General features: G+C 55.5%; 2 protein-coding genes across 3 annotated transcripts; one reads left to right on the forward strand and one right to left on the reverse strand.

Annotated features, from left to right (window-relative positions):
• Window positions 1-562: 562 nt before the first annotated feature.
• LOC149272801 (erlin-1-like) lies at window positions 563-7905 on the reverse strand. The gene is made up of 11 exons (XM_089506729.1): window positions 7745-7905; window positions 7552-7633; window positions 7418-7464; window positions 5915-5976; window positions 5401-5526; window positions 4749-4822; window positions 3953-4011; window positions 3203-3294; window positions 2785-2874; window positions 1855-1934; window positions 563-1708 (listed from the first exon to the last, which is right to left on the reverse strand). The coding sequence occupies exons 1-11, from the start codon at window positions 7903-7905 to the stop codon at window positions 1490-1492; spliced, it is 1092 nt and encodes a 363-aa protein (XP_089362855.1). The 3' UTR covers window positions 563-1489.
• A 128-nt stretch (window positions 7906-8033) lies between these two features.
• Window positions 8034-21453, forward strand: LOC149272802 (pre-mRNA splicing factor CWF19L1-like). Of its 2 annotated transcripts, XM_089506709.1 has the most exons (14): window positions 8034-8091; window positions 8179-8263; window positions 10949-11033; window positions 11536-11637; window positions 12378-12592; window positions 13581-13699; window positions 14946-15030; window positions 15332-15472; window positions 16973-17090; window positions 17662-17741; window positions 18242-18451; window positions 19086-19205; window positions 20310-20407; window positions 20750-21453. In XM_089506709.1, exons 1-14 carry the CDS (start codon window positions 8063-8065, stop codon window positions 20892-20894), a joined length of 1632 nt encoding a protein of 543 aa, XP_089362835.1. In that variant the 5' UTR covers window positions 8034-8062; the 3' UTR covers window positions 20895-21453. The 2 variants fall into 2 exon arrangements, with proteins under 2 accessions (XP_089362835.1, XP_089362836.1); XM_089506710.1 differs by lacking the exon at window positions 8179-8263 and having other exon boundaries at window positions 8070-8091.
• Window positions 21454-22691: the final 1238 nt, after the last annotated feature.

The raw sequence follows: 22691 nt of genomic DNA on the forward strand, positions 1-22691 counted from the left end.
CTGTTAAGATCACTCTTGAATTTCCAGGTGGAGACTTTTGGTCTTCCAGATGCAGACGCATCTCCCATTGCCATCATGCATCACCACTGGGGAGGCTGATGGAAGTGCTGGAAAACTGCCATCTCCATTCCTGAGCGCCATCAGGCAGAAGGGCTGAGTTGACTTAATCGCAGTGGACTAGGCAGGCCTCTGCTTCTGTTAAATCAGAGCATAAATCCTGCTCTGGTTGGGACTGGCTGGTTGAAAGCATCCAGGGAAGGTTTTTGTGGGTTTTTCAGGCTATATGGCCATGTTCTCGAAGAGTTTATTCCTGACCTTTTGCCAGAATCTGTACCTGGCACATTCAAATCCTTCTCTGAAGATGGCAGCCACACATGCAGGCGAAACGTCAGACATAAACTCTTCCAGAATATGCCCACATAGCCCAAAAAACCCACAAAATACTATGGATATTGGCTATGAAAGTCTTCGACTTCACACGCAGGGAATGCTGATTTCAAAAGCATTACATGGAAGGGAAGAAGGTGGTCCAACAGTGGGCAGACACTGTCACTCAAGGAAGGGCTATGAAAATAGATTTATTTTCCCTTATTCCAAAGATTGATATTTTGCATATATAGAATTTCAGATACAAGCTTTTATAAAACCCATTGCAGAGAAATAATTTCCAGTCAATTACGGCAACGTTGCTCAGTTACGCCGCAGCAGTGCCATCCATTTCCAGTTGAGTGTGTGACAAAAATCATTTCCCATTTTGGCAGCTGAGCAACCAGTGGCTCAGATATATTGAGTGTGCACGCCCAGCAAGAACTGAGGGCTTATTCAGCCCCATCTGCACACGGGGCACCATAGCCGCCCTGGGTCCGGTTCTAGGAACCACCCCTGACCCCACAGACACCAAGGCGGCACACTCGGGAGGGGGGGGTGCCTCTGCAAAGGAGAAGGGTCCTAGTCAATCCCTGCATTAAATTGCCCTCCAGCTACCTGGAGGCAGTGGGGCAGCAGCAGAAGCCCCCCTGTGAAAACATCACTAGCAGGAAGGTTTGGGGGGAGCTAGGCTGTGCTGTCCCTGCCCTGCGCTCCTCATGGATTGCTCCTGCCAAGGGAAGAGGAGGAAGGTTCCCCCTTCCACAAGTCAAAACCCCAGGGCTGAGCAACCCACTTCTTCCCAGGCAGTGAAAATGGCTTCTGGGGACTTTGAGCAGAAGCGTAGGGTGGGAGGGGGTGGCCTGCATGCCCCCTTGGTGAGGCGGGGTTTGCTGCATGGGGGGCAGCCAGAGATGGCAATGGTGGCTCTGCCCTCTGAGTGGTTCACAATCCCTGTCCCGGTGAGGAGGGAGAGGGAGGAGAAACAGGGACCACATACCCCTGTGGACTCTGCTGCTGCTGAAAGTGTTTGGCTGCTCTTTGTCCCTGAATAAGGCAATCTGAGGAGGAGGACTGGCCATACTCCCACGCCAGCCCAAAGATGGACAAGGGCCACGCACGGTCAGGCAGTGCTGGCGGGGGCCCGGAGGTGCAGTCTGCCTGCTGCTGCTTTTGAGAGGCAGTGGGCTTCTCTGGCCACTCTGGCAACGGTGGGCCCAAAGGCACAGGAAGAGGGGCCCAGGAAGAGGCCGGCAGGGAGGTTGCCCCCGAAGTAGAGCTTGCTGTTGGTGGTGATGGCCCGGTATTTCATCAGCTCCAGGTAGGCCGGCGTGAGCTTGAGCTGCCAGGAGGGAAGAGAGGAGCCCTGAGACTAGCATTCGGGAGGCTAGGAGGCTTCAGAAGAGGGAGCCCACTCTCTTCAGCTGCCAGGCCAAGAACGGCCAAACCCCTCCCCACTCAAACAGCTGGGGCAGAAGCAAAACCTACCTTGTTTGAGTGGGCGGCCTTCTCTGCTGCGTAGAAGTCTGCATCCGCCTTTGCCTTTGCCCTCGCCAAGAAAGCTGCGTCTAAGAGAGCAGAAAGGAAGGCCTGAGTTCCAAGGGCAGCGGTGAATGGGGGGAGGTGCCCGTTTGGGGCCCAAGCCCTTGCCCACCCTTCTTCAGGAGCAGATTTATGGATGTATTTATTTGATTTATATCCTGTCATCTCCCCCTGCCCAGGAGGTCCATTCCGCTTTACTCCAAGCCCTACACATTTGGGATGCCTCTGCAAAGACGGAGGGTCCCAGCTGGCCCCCTTTCAAACCCCGAAGCATGGAGGGTGGTGTGGCCTCTGGCCACGAGGCAGAGGGGGCTCAGCCCTGGCAGGAAGGTCTGGGGAGGCCTGAGCCCTCAGAGACCTCAACTGTGGGGAGGGGGGCTCTGTGCCAGCCTCCTTTCTTACAGTGGGCAGCTATCTGCTCTGCCCCACTCCACCAGCAGCCATGGACAACGCAGCACCCTCTGGCTTGTAAAGAGAAACATCCTGCTTGGCAGCCCTTGGCAAGCCTCTCTTTCAAGCCACTTTCCCCTCCAAAAACCATCCATGTTCAAGCCAGGGAGGAGAAGTAACACCTACAACTTGGGGCAGTGAGTTCCAGGGTTTAACTCTGTTGTGAGCCCTTCCCTCCTTCTCACCGTGCGGGGAGGGGAGTTCATTGAGTCCTGATCTCATGATGGGGGCAGGCCCCATGTTCCTCATGGCTGTTTTGCCCCACCTGCCACTCTTCTAAGCTAAAAGGTCCTTCGTGGAGAGGCAGTCTCTCTGGCTCCTTCTGTCATCTGGGCTGCTGCTCTCCTGCTTTACAAACCCCTTTGTGAGGTGGAATCAATGACCATAAGTGCTCACACACGCTATCACACCCGCGCTTTGGGCTACCTTCCAGCTCAGAGATGTGCTTCTGCGTCAAGGACTTCCTGACCTTCTGCCGGAACTGAATCTTGGCCACTTGCGCTGCCTTCTCAGCTTCTGCGGTTGGAGAAGAGTCATAGGAGGGACCCCAAAGGTCATCTGCTCTAACCTCCTGCCCCACAAGGCCAGTCAGGCCAAAAGCAAGCCAGGAACCTGGCGCCTATTGGTCTGGGTGGGTCCCATGGGACGGCTCAGTCCATCACCCCCATCCCAATGGAGCAAGACATCCCATCATCCCCTCATGGGGCTGTATGTCATCCGAAGGCTCGAAAGATGGAGGGCTTCTGCTGTGCTAGCCTTCCCACTTGCCGCAGGAAGGAAGTCTCTTCCCCAGAGATGGTAAGGGTCCACTGAAGGGGCTGCTGGGGGGGGGGGGGGCATTTACCTATTATGGCCTTTCGCCGCTCTGTTTCGGCCTCCTTCTCCACCACTCTCTGCTTCTGAGCTGCTATCAGGAGCTTTGTTTTCTCTGCCTCCCTGCGGAGCAAAGAAGAAAAGGTTTCTCTGGGGCACCTTTTGAACCTGGCTCTGCCTGGCCTTGACATTGTCTTGCCAAGAGTTCCACTGGCTTTTGTCTGTTTGGCCTTTCTTCCCCTTTTAACCCCCCAGAGTTCTCTTTCAAATTATTGTGATGCAGGAGCTCCTCCAGATGCAGCTGGGTTGCTACTTCTATGGTCCCCTGCCAGTGTCCAAGGCTGAAGGGAGGGCTGGGGACAATGCCTGAACCAACACTAAGCCCCATCTTACAGTGGTTCTGCTCCCTCCCAGGCTCTTCTCATAAACATGCCCTCATGTCTCCCCCACCCCAGACTGCCTGCCTGCCCCAATCTCTGCCAGAAAGATGAGCTGACAGGGGGAGAATGGCTAGGAGGCGTTAGGAAACTCTGTGCTCACCCTGCCTCCCTCCTGACCCTTTCCAGCCAGGACCTCCATACTCCTCTTTCCCAGGCTCCCCCTGGAGCACAGCAGCCCCACTGCCCCAGAGCATGGCTGCAAACGGGGGGGGGGGGGGTGCTGTTCCTGGAGAAGAGGAAGGGGAGTGGAGGGAGCTGTGCCTGAATCCTGCAGGATGGAGAGGCTTCGTGGGCACCAATCCTTCGGCAGGGCTCTCCCGAGAAGCTCTATAAGTACTCACACAAGTTCAAAATTTCTTCGGATGGCCTCGGGGATTTTGGGCTTCGTTACACGAACGGCCTGTGAAGGAGAAAGGAGGATGCTCTGGGTCAAGGGGCACCCCCCCAAGCGCACAGTTCTGGAAAAGGGCTTCCCGCTGCTCAACCCACCTCTCCTGGAAATGGGATTCCTCTATCCCCCTGCTCTTGCACCCTCTGCTCCTTGCTGCCTCCCCTCCATCTCGACTCACAGGTCCTCCCTACACTTCTGGGGCAGCCCTGAGGGGCAGAGAGTAGCCAGAGCAGCAGGAAGACAACTGTGCCCTTCAAGATCCGAAAAGGGACCCTCCTCTCTCTCCTGCCTGGGAGCTCCTGACTTCTGTGCAAAAGCAACAAGGGGAGAAGTCTCAGAGGAGGAAAATGGGAGCACTGCCTCTTCAGCTCTTGCTGCCCCTGTGACTCTGGAGGACAGGGTTCAGATCCCAACTCAGCCATGTAAATCCACTGGGTGACCTTGGGCAAATCACCCTCTCAGCCTCAGAGGATGGCAAATGGCAAACCTTCTCTGAAGAAACTTGCCAAGAAGGGCCCATGATAGGATCGCCTGAAGTTGGAAAGAACTTGAAGGCACACGACAACATCAAACAACAGGAGAGCCACCTGCTCAGGTCAAACCCAGCACAATCCGCAGAGGGTGCATCCTGGGCCTGCTTGTTTGGCCCCTTTTCTCTCATACTCCCACCGCACCATTTGCAGTTCCCAACTCAGGTGACCCAACAGTGGGGGGGGGGGGAGGAATGGGAGCAGCAGCCGCCCCACCTGGATGGTGAGGCCCGGGGCCATCGTGTTCAGGTCCTGCTGCAGCGCCTGCTTCAGGTTCTCATCAATCTGATCTGAGGTCAGGAGAGAAGATATGGGGGGAGTGTCACATGGGGAGGAAGTACACCATCTTGGTCTGGCAGCTGCCCTAATGACTACAGGGGAGGGGTAGCTGCTCTGCCTAGCTGATGGTCTCCTAAGACAGCCCTGTCTTGTCTGTCTGGGAAGCCTCTTTCAGGGACTGCTGTGCCAGGCAGAATCTGGAGGTCTTCCAGCAAAGGAGCAACTGTATCTGCCTAAAGCCCTCACCCGGGATGCCATCCCAACTCCCTTCTTTGTGAGGGTCTCTGTGGAGGTGCCATTGCTGCTTGAGGGGCACCAACCTGTTCCCAGGCAGCAGCACTGCCTGGGAAAAGGCAGGGAAGCCAAGACTGGATAGCTTGAGGGCCTTGGCTTCCTCAGAGCTTGGCAGTGGAACAGGCGGCCTGGCGGGGAAAGTGAGGGGGGAGCCCCATCGTGACCACACAGAGGGAGGAGGTTGCATTGCCTTGAGCTGGGGCTTGGCTGCATGACCTCAAGGGTCCCGGACCCACAGCATCTGTCATGCCTCGCCTTGTGGGGAGCAGCACGGCCGAGGCAGGGTCCTGCTTACCGAAGAGCTCGATGTAGACCTCCTGGAGGGTGTGGGCACTGCAGAACTGGTTGAGCTCATGGTGGATTTTGTTGAAGATGAGGGCTTTGTCGTAGTCCGCAGTGTAATTCCGCACAATGTCATAAACTAGAAATGGGGGAATCAAAAGGAGCCTTGGAGGAACATCATTCCAATTCACCCACCTGGCGGTTCCTAGGCTCCAGAGCTGAGCCATTTACTGACTTGGGAGGGCGGGGGCAGAGCTCAAGACCCTCTGCGCTCCCCATGGCAGCCACCTCTCTCCTGCATGGCTGCAGCCTCTCTGGGCCTCCCCCCACAGGCAGCCACTTCCAGCGCTCTCTGGCAGGAGTCCCTGCAGGCAGCCCCCACCCCACAGACTCCACTGCAGGCACTCCAGCCCCTCTCCCCCTACAATGCCAGATCCCCCCCAGCACCCTCTCTGTGCACTTTCTGTCTCCTTCCCACCCAACCCTTGGAGAAGACCTGCTTCCAGCTAGAGAGAAAGGTGAGGTACCTGCGTGTGGCGATAACATATTCACCACCTCGATCCGATCGATGTAGATCATGACACCACCGCTGCAAGAAGGAAAAAGAAGGTGAGCTTGAGTCCCTTATACAGAATCATAGAATCACAGAATCATAGAGTCGTGCAGTTGGATTCTCCTGGGAGAAAGGCAGGGTGTAAATAATCTATAGGCTGTCCCAGAGGTCCCTCCCTTTCCTTCCCTTGATCACTAAGAGGTCAGCAAGAGGCAGCCTGGGGCAAAAATCACCCCAAAAGTGTCACGATCTGATGCACATTTCTTAGGGCTTTAGCATGCAGGTACGATCACAAGTGTCCAAACCAAGCGTATTAGAGGCATGTTTCTACACTTTGACGTTTTGCTATTTTAAAAAACTATTAACGACATGAAATTATTGCTGCATTGTGTATATGAAGTTGCTGATTTTGAGATTGCTACTACCTGGCAGGGCCTCTTAGATACAGACCAGGGAAGACTAAACTGGGTCCAAGGAGAGGGAGAGGAAAAGTACAAGAGAGCAAGAGAGAGAGAACTGCCAGAGAAAGAAGGACCAGCTGGGATGCAGATGTTTGCTCCAGGCCTTCAGGCACAAGAGCCACTTCAGGGGTTCAGGACCCAAGACCATGGGAGACCGCCGCTATGAGATTGTGTTCCCTAGAGGCCCCTGTGCCTGGTGTGCTGCTTGTTTTGCTATAGCAGCTAGGGGCTTCTCAAGCAAGTTCAGAGCCTCCAGAGCCAGGTGCATTCCTCAGAAGGCCAAAGACAGGGGTGGTGTGACATGCAGCCAGAGAAGACCCTAAGGATCAGCCCCAGGCCATCCACCTGAGAGAGAGGGCCACTGCCCTCCTCAACCCCCTTCCTCCCGTTGGGATGGCCATTGGGGACCGGTCATCCCAGCAGGGGCCAATGCTGGGACCCTTCCCTCGGAGCCAACCCTATGCTCCATCAACGCGGCTGGTGTCCAGAGTGGGCCGAACAGCCTGCCCTGTGGCTGTTTCCGCATTGCCCTGGAAGGCTCCGGGCAGCCTCTGGCCGTCTCCCTGGGTGTCCGTCTGTGGTCTTGCCAGGCTTCCTGCCCTGTCCCAGGCAGAGGGAGGCGGCGGGAAGAGGGGCCAGTGGGGCTGGGCTGGAGGAGGGGGCCAGGGGCCACTGTCCTACCAAGGCCTTCCTGGGCTTTCTGCCCAGGAGGCAAGGGAGCGCAAGGGAGAAGGCCGGCAGCGGAGAGCCCAGCGCAGGAGGGAGCCTTGGCTGTACTTGGTGGGCCTTGCTCCGTCCCTGCGGCCCCCTGCTCTCCCTGCCAAGGGACCCTGGGCACTCGGACGGACGGACGGACGGATGGAAGGGCCGCCGGCTCAAAGGTGGTGCCCTGGAGGAGGCCTCCTCCTTTGGAGGCTGCTTCTGGGCAGAGGCGGGAGGAGGAGGAGGAGGAGGGCTTGGGCCGGGTCCTTCTGGGTCCCTTCCAGCTCCAGGTCCCATGCTTCTGGGGGACGTACCTGGTCCCGCAGGGCACGTTCTTCACCTCGTCCGTCTGCAGCGTCGTCTGGAGGGAGAGCAAGAGGAGGCCGGGGGTGGGTCACGGGACCCCGGGGCCCCGTTTGCCCTTCCCTTCCCTTCCCTTTCCTCTCACCTGAACCGCGCGGAAGGAGGTGACGAAGGGCAGCATGACGTGGAAGCCGGGGCCCCCGAGGCTGGGAAGCAGCGCTCCTCCGCTGAAGAGGAGCAGAAGGAGGAGGAGGGGAGTGAGGGGACGGGCTCCTGGGCCCCTGGATCCCTCCCTGGCTCCCTCCCTGGCTCCCTGGCTGCCTGCCTGCCTCCCTCACCGGTAGTAGAGGGCCAGGTGTCCCTCCCGGACCTGGTGGACGGAGGCCCAGAGCAGGCCAAGCACCGACAGCGAGGCCAGGGCCAGCGCCGCCAGCGCCGCCCCCGAAGGCCCCGCAGGAGCCCCGGAACGGGAGCCGCCGCCGCCTCCGCCGGGGACCATCCTTCCGCCTCCCTCCCTCCCTCCCTCCCGCGGGCGGAACGAAGCAGAGGGAGGCGGCGCCGGCACGGGCCCAGGCAGGCACGGACCACTTCCGGCGCAGCACCGGAAGTGGCGTCCGGAGGAGCGGCAAAGAGACGGACCTCCTTCCTGTCCCAAGATGGCGCCGCCCGAGAAGCCCCTCCGCCTGTAAGGAAAGGAAGGAGGAACGGAGGAAGGGGGCCTCTCCGCCATCTCTCTCTCCCCTTCACTCTCTCCCTCCTTCTGTCTTCGCAGCCTGGCGAGCGGAGACGTCGAGGGCCGGCTGGGCTGCCTCTTCTCCCGCGTCCGCGCAGCGCAGAAGAAGAGCGGGCCCTTCGACGTAGGTCTCCCCGGAAGGGAAGGGAAGGGGACAGAAAGCAAGGGAAGGGAAAGGGAGTGGAAGGGAAAGGAAGGGAAGGAGAAGGGGCAGGGAAGAGGAGAGGAAGGGAAGGAGAAGGCGCAGGGAAGAGGAGAGGAAGGACAGGGAAGGGAAAGAGAGTGGAAGGGAAAGGAAGGGAAGGAGAAGGGGCAGGGAAGAGGAGAGGGAGGACAGGGAAGGGAAAGAGAGTGGAAGGGAAAGGAAGGGAAGGAGAAGGGGCAGGGAAGAGGAGAGGAAGGACAGGGAAGGGAAAGAGAGTGGAAGGGAAAGGCAGGGAAGGGAAGGAGAAGGGGCAGGGAAGAAGAGAGGAAGGACAGGGAAGGGAAAGAGAGTGGAAGGGAAAGGAAGGGAAGGAGAAGGGGCAGGGAAGAGGAGAGGAAGGACAGGGAAGGGAAAGAGAGTGGAAGGGAAAGGCAGGGAAGGGAAGGAGAAGGGGCAGGGAAGAAGAGAGGAAGGACAGGGAAGGGAAAGAGAGTGGAAGGGAAAGGAAGGGAAGGAGAAGGGGCAGGGAAGAGGAGAGGAAGGACAGGGAAGGGAAAGGAAAGAGAGTGGAAGGGAAAGGCAGGGAAGGAGAAGGGGCAGGGAAGAGGAGAGGAAGGACAGGGAAGGGAAAGAGAGTGGAAGGGAAAGGCAGGGAAGGGAGGGAGAAGGGGCAGGGAAGAAGAGAGGAAGGACAGGGAAGGGAAAGAGAGTGGAAGGGAAAGGAAGGGAAGGAGAAGGGGCAGGGAAGAGGAGAGGAAGGACAGGGAAGGGAAAGGAAAGAGAGTGGAAGGGAAAGGCAGGGAAGGGAAGGAGAAGGGGCAGGGAAGAGGAGAGGAAGGGAAGGAGAAGGCGCAGGGAAGAGGAGAGGAAGGACAGGGAAGGGAAAGAGAGTGGAAGGGAAAGGAAGGGAAGGAGAAGGGGCAGGGAAGAGGAGAGGGATGACAGGAAAGGGAAGGGAAAGAGAGTGGAAGGGAAAGGAAGGGAAGGAGAAGGGGCAGGGAAGAGGAGAGGAAGGACAGGGAAGGGAAAGAGAGTGGAAGGGAAAGGCAGGGAAGGGAAGGAGAAGGGGCAGGGAAGAGGAGAGGGAGGACAGGGAAGGGAAGGGAAAGAGAGTGGAAGGGAAAGGAAGGGAAGGAGAAGGGGCAGGGAAGAGGAGAGGAAGGACAGGGAAGGGAAGGGAAAGAGAGTGGAAGGGAAAGGAAGGGAAGGGAAGGAGAAGGGGCAGGGAAGAGGAGAGGAAGGACAGGGAAGGGAAAGAGAGTGGAAGGGAAAGGCAGGGAAGGGAAGGAGAAGGGGCAGGGAAGAAGAGAGGAAGGACAGGGAAGGGAAAGAGAGTGGAAGGGAAAGGAAGGGAAGGAGAAGGGGCAGGGAAGAGGAGAGGAAGGACAGGGAAGGGAAAGAGAGTGGAAGGGAAAGGCAGGGAAGGGAAGGAGAAGGGGCAGGGAAGAAGAGAGGAAGGACAGGGAAGGGAAAGAGAGTGGAAGGGAAAGGAAGGGAAGGAGAAGGGGCAGGGAAGAGGAGAGGAAGGACAGGGAAGGGAAAGGAAAGAGAGTGGAAGGGAAAGGCAGGGAAGGGAAGGAGAAGGGGCAGGGAAGAGGAGAGGAAGGACAGGGAAGGGAAAGAGAGTGGAAGGGAAAGGAAGGGAAGGAGAAGGGGCAGGGAAGAGGAGAGGAAGGACAGGGAAGGGAAGGGAAAGAGAGTGGAAGGGAAAGGAAGGGAAGGGAAGGAGAAGGGGCAGGGAAGAGGAGAGGAAGGACAGGGAAGGGAAAGAGAGTGGAAGGGAAAGGCAGGGAAGGGAAGGAGAAGGGGCAGGGAAGAAGAGAGGAAGGACAGGGAAGGGAAAGAGAGTGGAAGGGAAAGGAAGGGAAGGAGAAGGGGCAGGGAAGAGGAGAGGAAGGACAGGGAAGGGAAAGAGAGTGGAAGGGAAAGGCAGGGAAGGGAAGGAGAAGGGGCAGGGAAGAAGAGAGGAAGGACAGGGAAGGGAAAGAGAGTGGAAGGGAAAGGAAGGGAAGGAGAAGGGGCAGGGAAGAGGAGAGGAAGGACAGGGAAGGGAAAGAGAGTGGAAGGGAAAGGAAGGGAAGGGAAGGATAAGGGGCCGGGAAGAGGAGAGGGAGGACAGGAAAGGGAAGGGAAAGAGAGTGGAAGGGAAAGGAAGGGAAGGAGAAGGGGCAGGGAAGAGGAGAGGAAGGACAGGGAAGGGAAGGGAAAGAGAGTGGAAGGGAAAGGCAGGGAAGGAGAAGGGGCAGGGAAGGGAAAGAAAGTGGAAGGGAAAGGCAGGGAAGGGAAGGAGAAGGGGCAGGGAAGAGGAGAGGGAGGACAGGAAAGGGAAGGGAAAGAGAGTGGAAGGGAAAGGCAGGGAAGGGAAGGAGAAGGGGCAAGGAAGAGGAGAGGGAGGACAGGGAAGGGAAGGGAAAGAGAGTGGAAGGGAAAGGCAGGGAAGGGAAGGAGAAGGGGCAGGGAAGAGGAGAGGAAGGACAGGGAAGGGAAGGGAAAGAGAGTGGAACGGAAAGGCAGGGAAGGGAAGGAGAAGGGGCAGGGAAGAGAAGAGGAAGGACAGGGAAGGGAAGGGAAAGAGAGTGGAAGGGAAAGGGAAAGGCAGGGAGGGGAAGGGGTCTCCCACTCACTCACTCACTCACCCTCCTCCTCCTCCCTCTCTCCCTGCAGCTGCTGCTCTGCGTGGGCAACTTCTTTGGCTCTGCTGGCGACCCGTCCTCCGACTGGGAGGACTTCCGGAGGGGCACCAAGAAGGGTGAGTCGGGGGCAGACCAGAACCGCCCCCAAAGCCCCTCTGGTGGTACCTGCCTGGCGGAAGGCCCTTGGCAGAGAGCACAGGCTCCTCCGCTGCTGCTCCGGGAAGAGCCTGGCTCTGAAGGTCTTTGGCAGGGATTGCCTTCCAGAAGAGCCATGCGTTTCAAAGGCCTTCTTCCCTCCAGCCAGACAGGAAAGGGCAGCGGTTCGCTTATTTACAGCATTGATACCCCACTCTTCAGCCACAAAGGTTCTCAGGCGGTTAATGAGACGGTTCTCTGCCCTCAGGCTTAAATAGAAGATGGGTGGGGAAGGGGATCGGGTCCAGCATTTCTTCTCTTCCTCTGAGGCCTGGACCAGGGCAGGCAGATTGGAGAGAGGGCCCTGCTTCTCGGTCCAGGCCAGGCCCAATAGAGCTGGGCCTACATCTCTCCCTTTGGAAAGGCGTTTGGGCAGAGCCTTCCTCTCTGGCCCTCACGCAGGCTGGCCTCTGTCTCCCGCAGCTCCGATACAGACGTACGTCTTGGGTGCCAACAACCATGAAACGGCACACTATTTCCCGGATGCCGGTGGGTGTGAGCTGGCTGAGAACATCACTTACTTGGGTGAGATGGAAGCCCTGGAACCAAAAGCACAGGGCAGGGTTTCCCTGGAGAGCAGGCAGCCCCCGCTTGTGGGGTTCGGTGGGGCTGCCTGGGGGTCCCAAGTGCGGAGAAGAAGGGACTCCTAAGCTGCTGCTCTTGGATGCCTGGGGGGCAGGGGGGTTGTGCAAGTTCTCTCTTTTGTCTTCAAACCATCACGGTGGGGGTTTTGTCAGTTATGTGGCTGCAGCTGCTTAGAAGCCAAGACCTGGAGGAGGCCAGAAGGGCTACCCAGCCTATGCCCATTCTGCCATGCATTAACCAGGATTGTTTCTTTGGTTTTGTGAAGGACCTTCAGGCTGGAGGGAGAGGGGTGCCCCTGCCCATTGCTTAGAGGGAGGTTTGGGGGCAAGATTTGCTCCTCAGGCTCCTGCTGGAGAGACCAGGAGGGGCTGCCAGAAGCAGTGTTCCAGGCCGCTTCCCACCCAGGGCCCTCCTGGTCCTGCATCCCCAGGCTGTTCCTGAAGAGGTCTGGTGCTTCCTTGGACTCTTCATCAAGCACCAGTACCACCCACCTGGTTCCAGGCCATCTGACAGGGAGGACCATAGCTCCCTCCCTCCTCTTTATCCCTTCCTCAGTATCTTCCGTGGGCTGGAGAAAGGCTGCCTTCCTGCTCGACCCCTTCTCTCTCTGAGATCAAGGGTCCAGTTGCCCAGGGCTCTGGGGCATTCACCGCTTGTGTTTTCTGTTTCCTTGTGTGTAGGGCGCAAAGGCATCTTCAGTGGAGCCTCTGGGTTGCAAATTGCCTACCTGAGTGGGACCGAGTCCAGGCAGGAGCCAGCTCCAGCCCACTGCTTCAGCGCCCAGGACGTGGCTGACCTTAAGGCCTCCTTGCTCTCCACTTCCAAATTCAGAGGTGTGGACATCTTGCTGACCTCTCCTTGGCCCAAAGGCATTGAGACTTTTGGAAATGACCCTGTGAGTGTTTAGCCTAGAGGGGAAGGGTGGAGCTGGGCTCTTGTGCCGTGCTCTGCAAAGCTTCTCCTGCTCTGGTTATCTGATGATGCCTTAGATGTGGCCTGGGACTTCCCAGGGGATGAGGTGGGCAAGTAGTAATAGCAAGTATGTTTCTGTACCACTTATCAATATTTTAAGCCAGTGGTCCCCAAATTTTTTGATTTTGGACTTCAGCCCGCAGAATTCCAGACTATTGCCCAACATGACCGAGTCTTCTGGGGGGTGAAGTCCAAAATCTCTTAAAAGGCACAGTTTGGGGATCACTGCTCGAAGTGGTTTACAAACTGTAAGTTAATTGCCCCCAACAAGCTGGGGGCTCATTTTAGCAACCTATGGAAGGATGCCAGGCTGAGTCGACCCGGAGCCCTTGGCTGGTATTGTGGTTTGTGAGTGAGTGGCTGTAGGACAGGTATTTAACCATTGTGCCACCATGGCTCTTTAGTAGCTTCTTCAGGAGGGCAGTTCTGAAGTCTGGGGAGGTGTCCTTATGTGTGCCCAGAATTTTGAGCCCTGAGAAGCTGAATATTTCCCCATATATTCTATGATTCCCTCTCCAAAGACCCAGGCAGGGAGCCAGGCACATAGGGCAGAGGGTTAGCCAGATGAGGAATGGTGCTTCTGGCCGACTGTGACTAGCAGTAGATGTTCACTTGCAGCTCAGTGTTCAGTGGGAAGGTTGTCTAGTTGTGTTTCATAAAACTGGATACTTTACCTGAAATATAATGTTCTCTGTTGTTCACAAGTGTCTGGTGTTCTGGGCTGGCTTGCTAGCTTGCTTTCTTCCAGTGAATTCTAGTCAGGCTTGGAGCTTAATGGGCATCTTTCTCTCTCACCTGGAGTTTTTGGGGACCAGGGAGCTGTCGCCTGGCACTCTGTCCCTGCCTTTTCCTTAACTTCTCAGAAACACAGAAGGGAAGTCTTGTACACGTGTCTTTGGTTTTTCTCACAGGGAGTTGTCAACAGCAAGACATGTGGCTCGGAACTGGTCTCTCTTTTAGCTACAAGCCTAAAGCCAAGGTACCACTTTGCTGCCTTGCAGAAGGTATATTACGAAAGGCTCCCTTACAGGTGCGTAGAATGTTGGAATGCGAGTGGAATTTTGTTCCCACCAAACCATGCCAACTGGCATACCTTAATGCAGAAGGAGGGGACATTGGCAAGACTAGCTCTTTCTCCTTGGAGCCCTTCTCTGCCCAAAAGAAAGGAGATAGTCCAAGAGCAGCCCCTTGCTCCCATTTTTTGTGTCTCATGCATCTTCCTCAGTGGCCCAGAGAGGAGAGCATCCCTGTGCTGCTTTGGGGCAGCCTCTGCCCTCACTGTGGGGGCAATGCATCCACCTGTGGCCCTTCTCTGGACCTCCTCTCATCCTGTCCTAGCCATCCTGGAACTCCTGGAAGCTGAATTTTTCCAGAGCCATGCATGACTTGGGGCATCTGGAAGGTGGGGTGGGATCAGGCACACAGAGTGTAAGGGAAACATTAATGGGCATCTCAGTGAAAGGGGTAGATTGTTTTTGCCATTCGTAGGAAACTTTGCACAATAATAATAGGATTTATTTATTTATTTATATACCGCCCAATCACTGGGAATCCGAGCGGTTTACAACAGAGGGGATAATAGACGGTTCCCTGCCCTCAGGCTTACAATCTAAAAGACATGACACAAAAGGAGAAGGGAATGGTGAGGGGGGGAGGGGATCAGGTCCAGTAGTTCTTTGCTTCCTCTGAGGCCTGGACCAAGGCAGATGGACTGAAGGGAGGGCTCTTCTTCTTCAGGCTAGCCCTGGTGGAGCCGGGCCAGCCTATTCTCTCCCTCACCAATGACAGTTATGGAGGGAGGGCGCTCTATCTTCAGGCTAGCCCCTGATGACACAGGTAGGCTGCCATCTTGGTTCATGTGACAAACTACTGGGGTCAAAATGGAATGGAGGAGCCACCCTTGGTTCTGGCAACGACAATTGCAGAATTTCACAGAGACAGACATTTCCACAATTGGGAGCTTTTAGTGTCTAGATTTTCCTGTAGGCCTGGCCTGGTTGACAGCCTGATTTCTCGAGGTTCATGGGATTCTAATATCTGCTTACTGTACCAACTGTTCCAAGCTGCCACCCCGCTTCTCTGTCCCCTCCACTGCTGAAAAGTAGTCCTGAGATGTGGAGAGAGTTTTAGAGGACGTTCCTTTGATTTCTGTTGCCATGGAGTTGAATGAATAGCCAGAGGAAGCCAAGCTCAGTCTGGATTTCTCACAGTGTGATCCTTGGTATGTGTTGTCGTTTTGCAGTCCTTGCAAAATGCATCTTGGTTGCCTCCTGCAGAAACCATGTTGTCCTCCAGGAGACTGCCCAGCATGTCAGCCGATTCATTGCTCTCGCCAACGTGGGGAATACAGAGCAGAGGAAGGTAAGAATGGGCTCTCCCTGATTACCTCTCTGATTTGAACTGGCATTTGTGAGTTGGCTTGGCTTTGGGATCAGTATTTTGGAGTCCTACCCTTTGGTCCCAGGAGGTGAGCGCTTCCCCTCATCTGTCCTCACCTCCAGTGCTTGGCAAGGTTATTCTTCCCTAGCTAGCCAGCAGCCACCTGCCTCCCCCTCCGGGACACATGGACCCTTCTCTTTTGTCCTTTGGGACAGCAGGAAAGGGCATCCCATCCTGCTGCTTTCATGGATTCTCTTCTCTTGTAATATTTACTTTCTTCCAGTACCTCTATGCATTCAACATCCTTCCAATGGCTTCCATGGATTCAGCAGAACTGGTCAAGCAACCTCAAGATGTCACAGAGAACCCCTACCGGCAGCCTGGGGGCAGAGAGATTGGGGCCCACTTGCTGTCAGGTGCAAAGGTACTGGGGGGAGAGGGCAGGGAGAGGGTCTGCGCTGGCCCCCTTGTTCAGTTATGGAAGCCCTTCTTTCTTCAGGGTATTGGAGCATGGAAAGTGGTCTCTCCCAAACTGCACTCTGGAGCAGCTTGTGGGATAGCTGCCTTGGATCAGAGGAAGATCTTATACTGAGAGAAAACATCAGCCATTTGGCGCAGGTCTTGGGCATAATAGACAGTCAAGAATTTTAAGAGCTGAGTAAGAAGTTGTTAGAAAGACTGGAATAAGATGAAGGGGCAGGAGAGGAGATAAACACAGCAAAAGCCATGAAACTCAGACACTCTCAAACCTAAATAGTCCACTCCTAATCCAATTTAATGACCATAACTAAATTTTAAAATTTCATTCAAATACTTTGGATTTAACAATGCACACTGGTTTTCTATACCTTGGCCTTAGGGCAAAAGAGTGCTTTTAAAGCAAAGAGATATCCTACTCTTCCTTTTGTGGCAAATGAGCCGGAGGCGTGAGGAGGCTGCTGAGACCAGGCCCTTCTCTAGCCTCATGCCTGATCCCAGCCCACCCTGGCTCTGGCCCTGGCCTGTCCAGAGGTTTCCCGAAGAGGGCAGCGCTTGCCCAATTACTGTAGTTCGCAGCAGAGATGCTGGTGCTGGGGGAGTGATGGGACAGTGGGCCTTTCTGGGGGGTGAGGGTAAGGGAAGACCTACTTCATGCTCCCATTTTCAGTTTCTTACTTGCTTGAAGTCCTTGTTGGTCACGTGCGTATCTCTTTTCTAAGCCATCTCTTTCTGTGCAAGAGGAAGGCCTGCTCTGCTTTTCTCTGGCAGAGGGGCTGGTGCAAAGTGGAGGAATTCTGTGACTTTCTCATGGTTGCCTGCCAGGGGTGGGGGGAGGTGGGGGGAGGCTGGCAGGTGCAGGAGGCATACAAGCAGGTGAAGAGGCAAGGAGGCAGGTGGGGCGGGGGCCACCAGGGCTATTAATGGTCCTTGAATTTTCAGTTATTCTTTGCGTGGACTACTGTTCTCTCTGATCACACAAACTCATCAGATGCCTCACACCTTCCATAAAGGACTCTCATAAAGAGCATGGAATTGGGGCACGATTTTTGACCAGAGGTGTGTGCTGCCCCACTACCACTGCCCTCTTTTTGTGCAACTAATAATAAGAGCTCTTTTTCAACATTGCATTGCATTGGGATAGTTTTGTAGATTTCCTCAGAAACCCTGATGAGCAGGCTGCCTCCCTGCCCAAATGGAAGCCAGCGTGCTCTGCATTACAGTGTTTCTTCTCCCCTTTGCTCTGGGGCTCTTTGGGGTCATGTTTCAGCCCCTTTGGAGCAGGGCTTAGTATGGGTTGTTCAGAAGGGTTGCTGCTTCAGCCAAAACAGTGAGAAAGGCAAATTCCCTGTGCCGCAGATGCTTCTAACTAGAGGCCTTCCTTCCCTTCCCTTCCCTTCCGTTTCTTTCTTTTCCCCCTTCCTTCCATTTTCCTGTATGTGGTCAGGGGGATGAGCCAGTTTCCCAGTTTTTCTTCGATTTGAGCAGCAAGCCCAAAAGCAGAAAGCGACAAGGAGAAGGAGGGAGAGGAGGCCGACAGGCCAAACGGCCCCCAGGCAAACCCTGTGAGTACCAGTCTGATCTCCTGGGGAGGAAGGTGCCTTTGACAGTCTCAGTGAGGCATGGGCTGCGGAGCAGTGACACTCTGGTGGAGGGTTCTGGATTTGCTTCTGCAGCTGTTTTGTTGGGCCCAGAAGCCTTCCTGGGTTGTGGACAAAAGTGGAGGGGAACAGGTTGATCTCTCCCCCGCCATCTCTCCTGGAGAAAGGGAAGGGAACTGGATTCCTTGGTAGCCCATGGGCAGTATTGGGCTGGCTGGGACCTGAGAAAAAAGAGGTCAGTGTGTTGAAAGCGGTGAAATCCCTGGCTGGAGACAAGGGTGGACAGGGCACCTCTCCTGCCTGGGCTTTAGAGAAGAGGAAGAAGAAGAGAAAGCAGAAGCGGGGCCTTTGTGTGGGGACTTTGGTGGCTCTAGGAAGGAGCAGGAGGTGCTGATGGTGCCTGCAAAAGGGCAGGACCCAAGAGAAGAGGTGCTGGCTGGGCTTCCCCGGAGCCCCTTCTTCTTGGGAGGAGATGCTCCTGGCTCGGCCTGCCACCACCCTCCACATAATGTCAATGTGCTATTACATCCCAAAGCCTTGCCGACAGCTGCCTGCTGGTTTTGCCTGGCAAGCCCAGAAGTGGAGAAGCACCTGGTGGTCAGCATTGGTACCCACGTGAGTCTCTTTTCCTGCACTGTGCTGTTGAGGGTTCAAGGAGAATGTGCAGAAGGGTTAGGGTTGGGGGAGGTGCCCCTGAACCCCCTCTCTGGGCTCCCAAAAAGGCCCTGTGGAAGGAAGGTCCAGCGCCCCAAGCTCCTCCAGTCCAGGTGGAATAAAGCTTCCCTGGACCTGATCCACAGTCAGGGTAGGAGGCCCTCCTGAGGGCTATTTCCTTCTCCTCCCTTTAAAGGGCTGGCTTTCTGTCAGCTGATCTCTTCTCCCCTTTGGGTCATCCGTTGATGCTGCCTCTGAATCCCATCATTGTCTCAGGAGCCCTGCTTTTTGGCCTCATGTTTGTGAGCTGGCTAGCAGGAGCCAGGCCAGCAGCCTCCCAAAGACAGGGGTCTAATCCCATGTCCTTGCCCCTTCACTGCTGTTCTCTGCTTTCCCGTAGGCTCAGGGAGGGCTGTGGGGAAGGTGACTGGCTGAGCACTGCCTTGTTTCTTTCCCCCCAGTGCTACTTGGCTCTGGCCAAAGGGGGCCTGACCCCTGACCACGTCCTCATTCTGCCCATTGGCCATTATCAGTCAATGGTGGAGCTGGCCTCGGAGGTGGTGGAAGAGGTCAACCAGTACAAGGCAGCCCTACAGAAGTTCTTCAGGGCCAGGGAGAAGAGGTGTGTGGTGTACGAGAGGAACTACCGGAGTCAGCACCTTCAGCTCCAGGTGAGGCAGCTCCTGGTTGGGTGCCAGCGTGGCTCTGGCTGCCCAATTCCTCTCTATTCTCCTTGGGCAGATCTTGGCAAAGGGGACAGAGAGGAGACAGTCTCCCCAATGCCTGCCAGTTATGGAAGGACCCTGGACCCTCCACCCATCTTGTCCCTTTCCCATTTTGTTCCCAGGCAAACTGGTTCTCTGCTTCTGCCAGGGTCTTTCTGGGGTGGGGGCAGTGTAATTGTGGCATTGCTCCTTGGCCACCCAGAAGCAGTGTCTGGGTGGCACCTGGCTGCCACAGAGAGCATCAGGGAGGGAGCAAACTGAGGGTCAGAAGAGAAAGGATTCCTCAGTTGCTCTGCTCCTACAGGGAGGAGGCATTATTTTCCTTCCTTCCTTCCTTCCTTCCTTGGGGGTGGTGATGTTGGTCCCCCCCCCCAAAAAAAAAAAGTTCATAAGTTTAAGCCTGCAAGCAAGGTGTTTGCCTTTTGCCATGATGAAGAGGTTTGCTGAGGGGTTTTCAGCCCCCGTGATGTGCTTTTGGCTTTCGGAGGGAGGAGGATGGAACGAGGCAGAACTTTTCACTTGCCTCCATGGCTTTGGTGCCCCTTTGTTAACTGTCAAGTGCTGCAAAAACACCCTCCAGGTGGTCCCAGTCCCCCAGCAGAGCTGTTTGACAGAAGACATTAAGGAAGCCTTCATCGTCCAAGCCGAAGAACAGCAGATCGAGTTGCTAGAGATCCCGGAACATTCTTCCCTTAAGCAGGTCAGTGGCAGGAGCCGATCTGGCTTCCTTCACCCCACGTTTGGGCCCTGGGGAGCTTCCTCCCTCCTTCCCTCCCTCAAAGGCTTCCCTGCAGTTTTGTGACTAGCAGCTGCACCTCCCAACCAGGAAAGCCCCTGCCTTTGTTTGCTTTTCATACAGCCAGTCACGCTGCAGTCCTTTTAGAAGGGTGCTTGGTCAGGGTCCTCTTTGTCCATCGCATACTTCTCAGTGGTGCCTCCTTCCCACACAGCTCTGCTTATGTTCCCAGTGGCCCGATCTGAGGAACTGTTTCTGTAGATGCTCCCTGGCACCAAGAGCAGAGAGAAGAATTTGCCTTTCTCACTGTTTTGGCTGAAGCAGCAACCCTCCTGAACTTCCCCTACTAAGCCCTGGGTTGGGCTGCCACCTTCAGACAGGGGGCTGCTGGACTCCTCTGCCCTGGTCAGGGGTCATGGGGGGCAGCTGGCTTTGCTAGACCCACTTCTGGCCCAGCCCAGCCTTTCTGTCCGGGGGGGTGGGGGTGGTTCAGGCTGGTGGTCTTTGGACCCATGTGGGGAAAGCAGCTCTGCAGGCAGAGGCTGTTCCAGTGAGGCCCCTCAGGCCCCATGTCCTCTGTTCCCTGGGCAGAGCATGCTGATCAGACCCTCTGCTGCTTCCTGCCCCCTCTGTATGTGCCTCAGACCCATCCTTGGGAGGAATCCCTAATCCTGGGGGATCCCATGCAGGGATTGGAAGCGTGGAGGCGGATGTCCTCTCTTTGTGCCTTAGCCCCCAGGCCACCCCGGTCCTGTAGGAACAAGGGAAGCCCCCTGAGCTTGCCCTGAGGGGCTGGTCCTTCCAGTCCCTCCTCTCCGCTTCTCCTCTCACACCTTCAGGGCTCCCTTAGCTTTTTTTGAGGGGGGGGCTGTCAGAGAGAGCAGGACCACCTCCTCTTCCGGTATGGGTGTGTGGATGTGAGACCTCAGAGATTGCTCCACATAAAGCCCATGTGGCTGGCCAGGGGGGGTGTTCTTGTTCACCTTCTCACTGCCCTCCAGCCCTTTTCGGGTGAACTGGAGGGAATTCTCAACCATAGAAATAGGCCTCCTTATTTTGTTTCTGCAGATTGTTCAGCCAGGGACACCATATTTTTATGTGGAGCTGGATAACGGAGAGAAGCTCTTCCATCGGATTGGGAAGAACTTCCCCCTGCAGTTCGGAAGGTTTGCCATTCAGTTTGTGTGGAGTTTGTTTATCTGGGGAATAGATACCCTCTGCTCCCAGCCCTGTGGCAGAGAGTGCCTGGCTGTGAGGGTGGAAGAGTTGTGTGGGGTGGGGGGCTCATCTCCTCCCTTCCCCTCCCATGGTCTTTGGCTCTCCACTTTCCCCCTTGGGCTTTCAGGCACTGCCTTCCCACCTGTCCACCTTGTCTTCCCAACACATCATCAGCCATGTCCCTTTGCGGGGGAGGTGGGATGCCCAGCCAGGAAGCCTTTGGGGAGAGTTGGGGTCTGTGTGACTGACCCCTGCCTTGTCTCCCTCCCCCAACACCCACTTTCCTCCAGAGAGGTGCTGGCCAGTGAGGCCATTCTGAGGATGCCCGCCCGGGCCGATTGGCGGAGCTGCCAGGCCGGGCGGGAGGAGGAAGCGGCGGCTGCCCAAGACTTCCGCCAAGCATTTGAACCCTTTGACTTTGCCCAGGAGGACTGAGGGCATGGGCCAGTCCTTCCTCTGCTGTGGCCCCGCAGCATCCATCCCCTGCCCTCCAGGGATGGGCAGTTTGTGGAGGGATGGAGCTTTTCTTGATGGGACGGAGGACGCTGGCCGCCCTTGGAGGAAAGGAGTATGGCCAGCCAAAGACACTCTGCTGGGCCCAGCCTTTCCATGACCAGGAGTGGGGGCAAGTGCGTTACTCTTTCTCACACACAGTCACTCATGTGGACCCTCCTCTGTCTCCTCTTTTTGGCTTGGGGCTTCCTGTGGAGTCCCTCCTCCGCCCCCACAAGTCCTGCTTGACGGAGGACCCCTGTGGCAACCAGATGGTGCACCACCCCTCCAGAAGTGGCGAGGCACATGCACAACCCCCCGTCCCACCACAGGACAGGAAACTTGGAAACACCTTGCCTGGCTGCTGGACGCCACCAGCATGTAGATGGAGAGGGGGGAGATTCCTTTTGAACCTACATTGGATTGTTTGGGTGCTGTACCCATACAAGTGTTTTGCAAGAGAAATGTTGTGAATAAAAGACTGGCTCTTACAGTTTAAAAACTCCCCATGAATTTCTTGTTGTTGTTCAGCCCCCCACCCCACCCCACCCCTTTGGTAAGCAGATGCCCCACAGAGTGCCAGTCCAGTGTTGGCCTTTGGGAAGAGCTCTGAGTGTGAGAGGTGGCTTATGCTGTGAAGATGTTTAGTGGCTCCAGAGGGGAGTGAGTGACCGTTGGGGGACAGACAGGAGGCAGAAGGACCCCTTTGCCCTCCGCATGGGCCGAGTGCGAGGGGGCGGCGTTGCCTCCTGGTGTGTTGGGGAAGGAGGGGGCTGGAAGGATAACAACCCACATCCCCACAGAATTCTTAAGGAGAACTCATTGGTTGCTGAAGTGGCCAGCCACAAAGGAAGGGAGGAAGTGACCGCCAGGGTGGCTGCTCCAAGTTTCTTGGCCTCTGACCTTCCGTTCTCATGGGGGCTTTGTGCCCCTTGGTGGTCAGCTTTAAGGGAGTTTAAGGGAGAAAATTAAGTAAAAGAATATTAGTGTAAGTGAGGTTAAGAAGGAAAGGCCGGGTTTAGAAGAGAAGAAATTAAAATGAATTGGGAAGAATGGATGAGAGAAGAAAGGAATGGAAGAAGGAGAAGAGAGAATGAAATGAAGGGAAGGAAGGAAGGAAGGAAATGGGAACAAGGGGGAATATGTGATGGGATAGATAAGATAAGAAAGTAGGCTGAATTCAGGAATTATAAAGACTTAACTATGATTTTTAAGATAATAGTTTATTGTAGATAGGTCTTTAAAATAAAATGTAAGAATAGTTATTCGTATATATGTAGGTAGATTTACGTATGATGAGATGTCGTTGATTTTGTATATTCTATGTAGTGTTTAACAATATATTTTTTAAAAAGCTTTAAGGGAGTTACACCAGATCAGAGGTCTTTAGCAAAACAATTTAGCTGCCTTGTTTTGTAGGACTGCCACTAATTGTTGTTAGACAGTGGAAGACGCTGCTGCCTCAATTATTTTCATTGCTATGTGCAAATATGTGTTTTCCAATGGCCTTAGGCAACCCCTGTGAAAGGGTCATTTGACCCCTGAAGGGGTCCCGACCCACAGGTTGGAAACCACTGCAAGGAACTTGGTGGTGTGTTCTCTGAATACTTTGCCGTCATTTTTGAGGAATCTTGGAGCATAGATGAGGTGCCAAAGGACTGGAGAAGGACACATTGTCTCTCTCCAGGAAAGAAAGGCAAAAAGGAACAGAACCACTTGGGGTCATTCTCTAAACTGGAG

This window comes from Sceloporus occidentalis, unplaced genomic scaffold, assembly GCF_023333645.1.
Source record: "Sceloporus occidentalis isolate IW3139 unplaced genomic scaffold, rSceOcc1.0.p SCAF_417, whole genome shotgun sequence".
In the NCBI taxonomy this organism is placed as follows: Eukaryota; Metazoa; Chordata; class Lepidosauria; order Squamata; family Phrynosomatidae; genus Sceloporus; species Sceloporus occidentalis.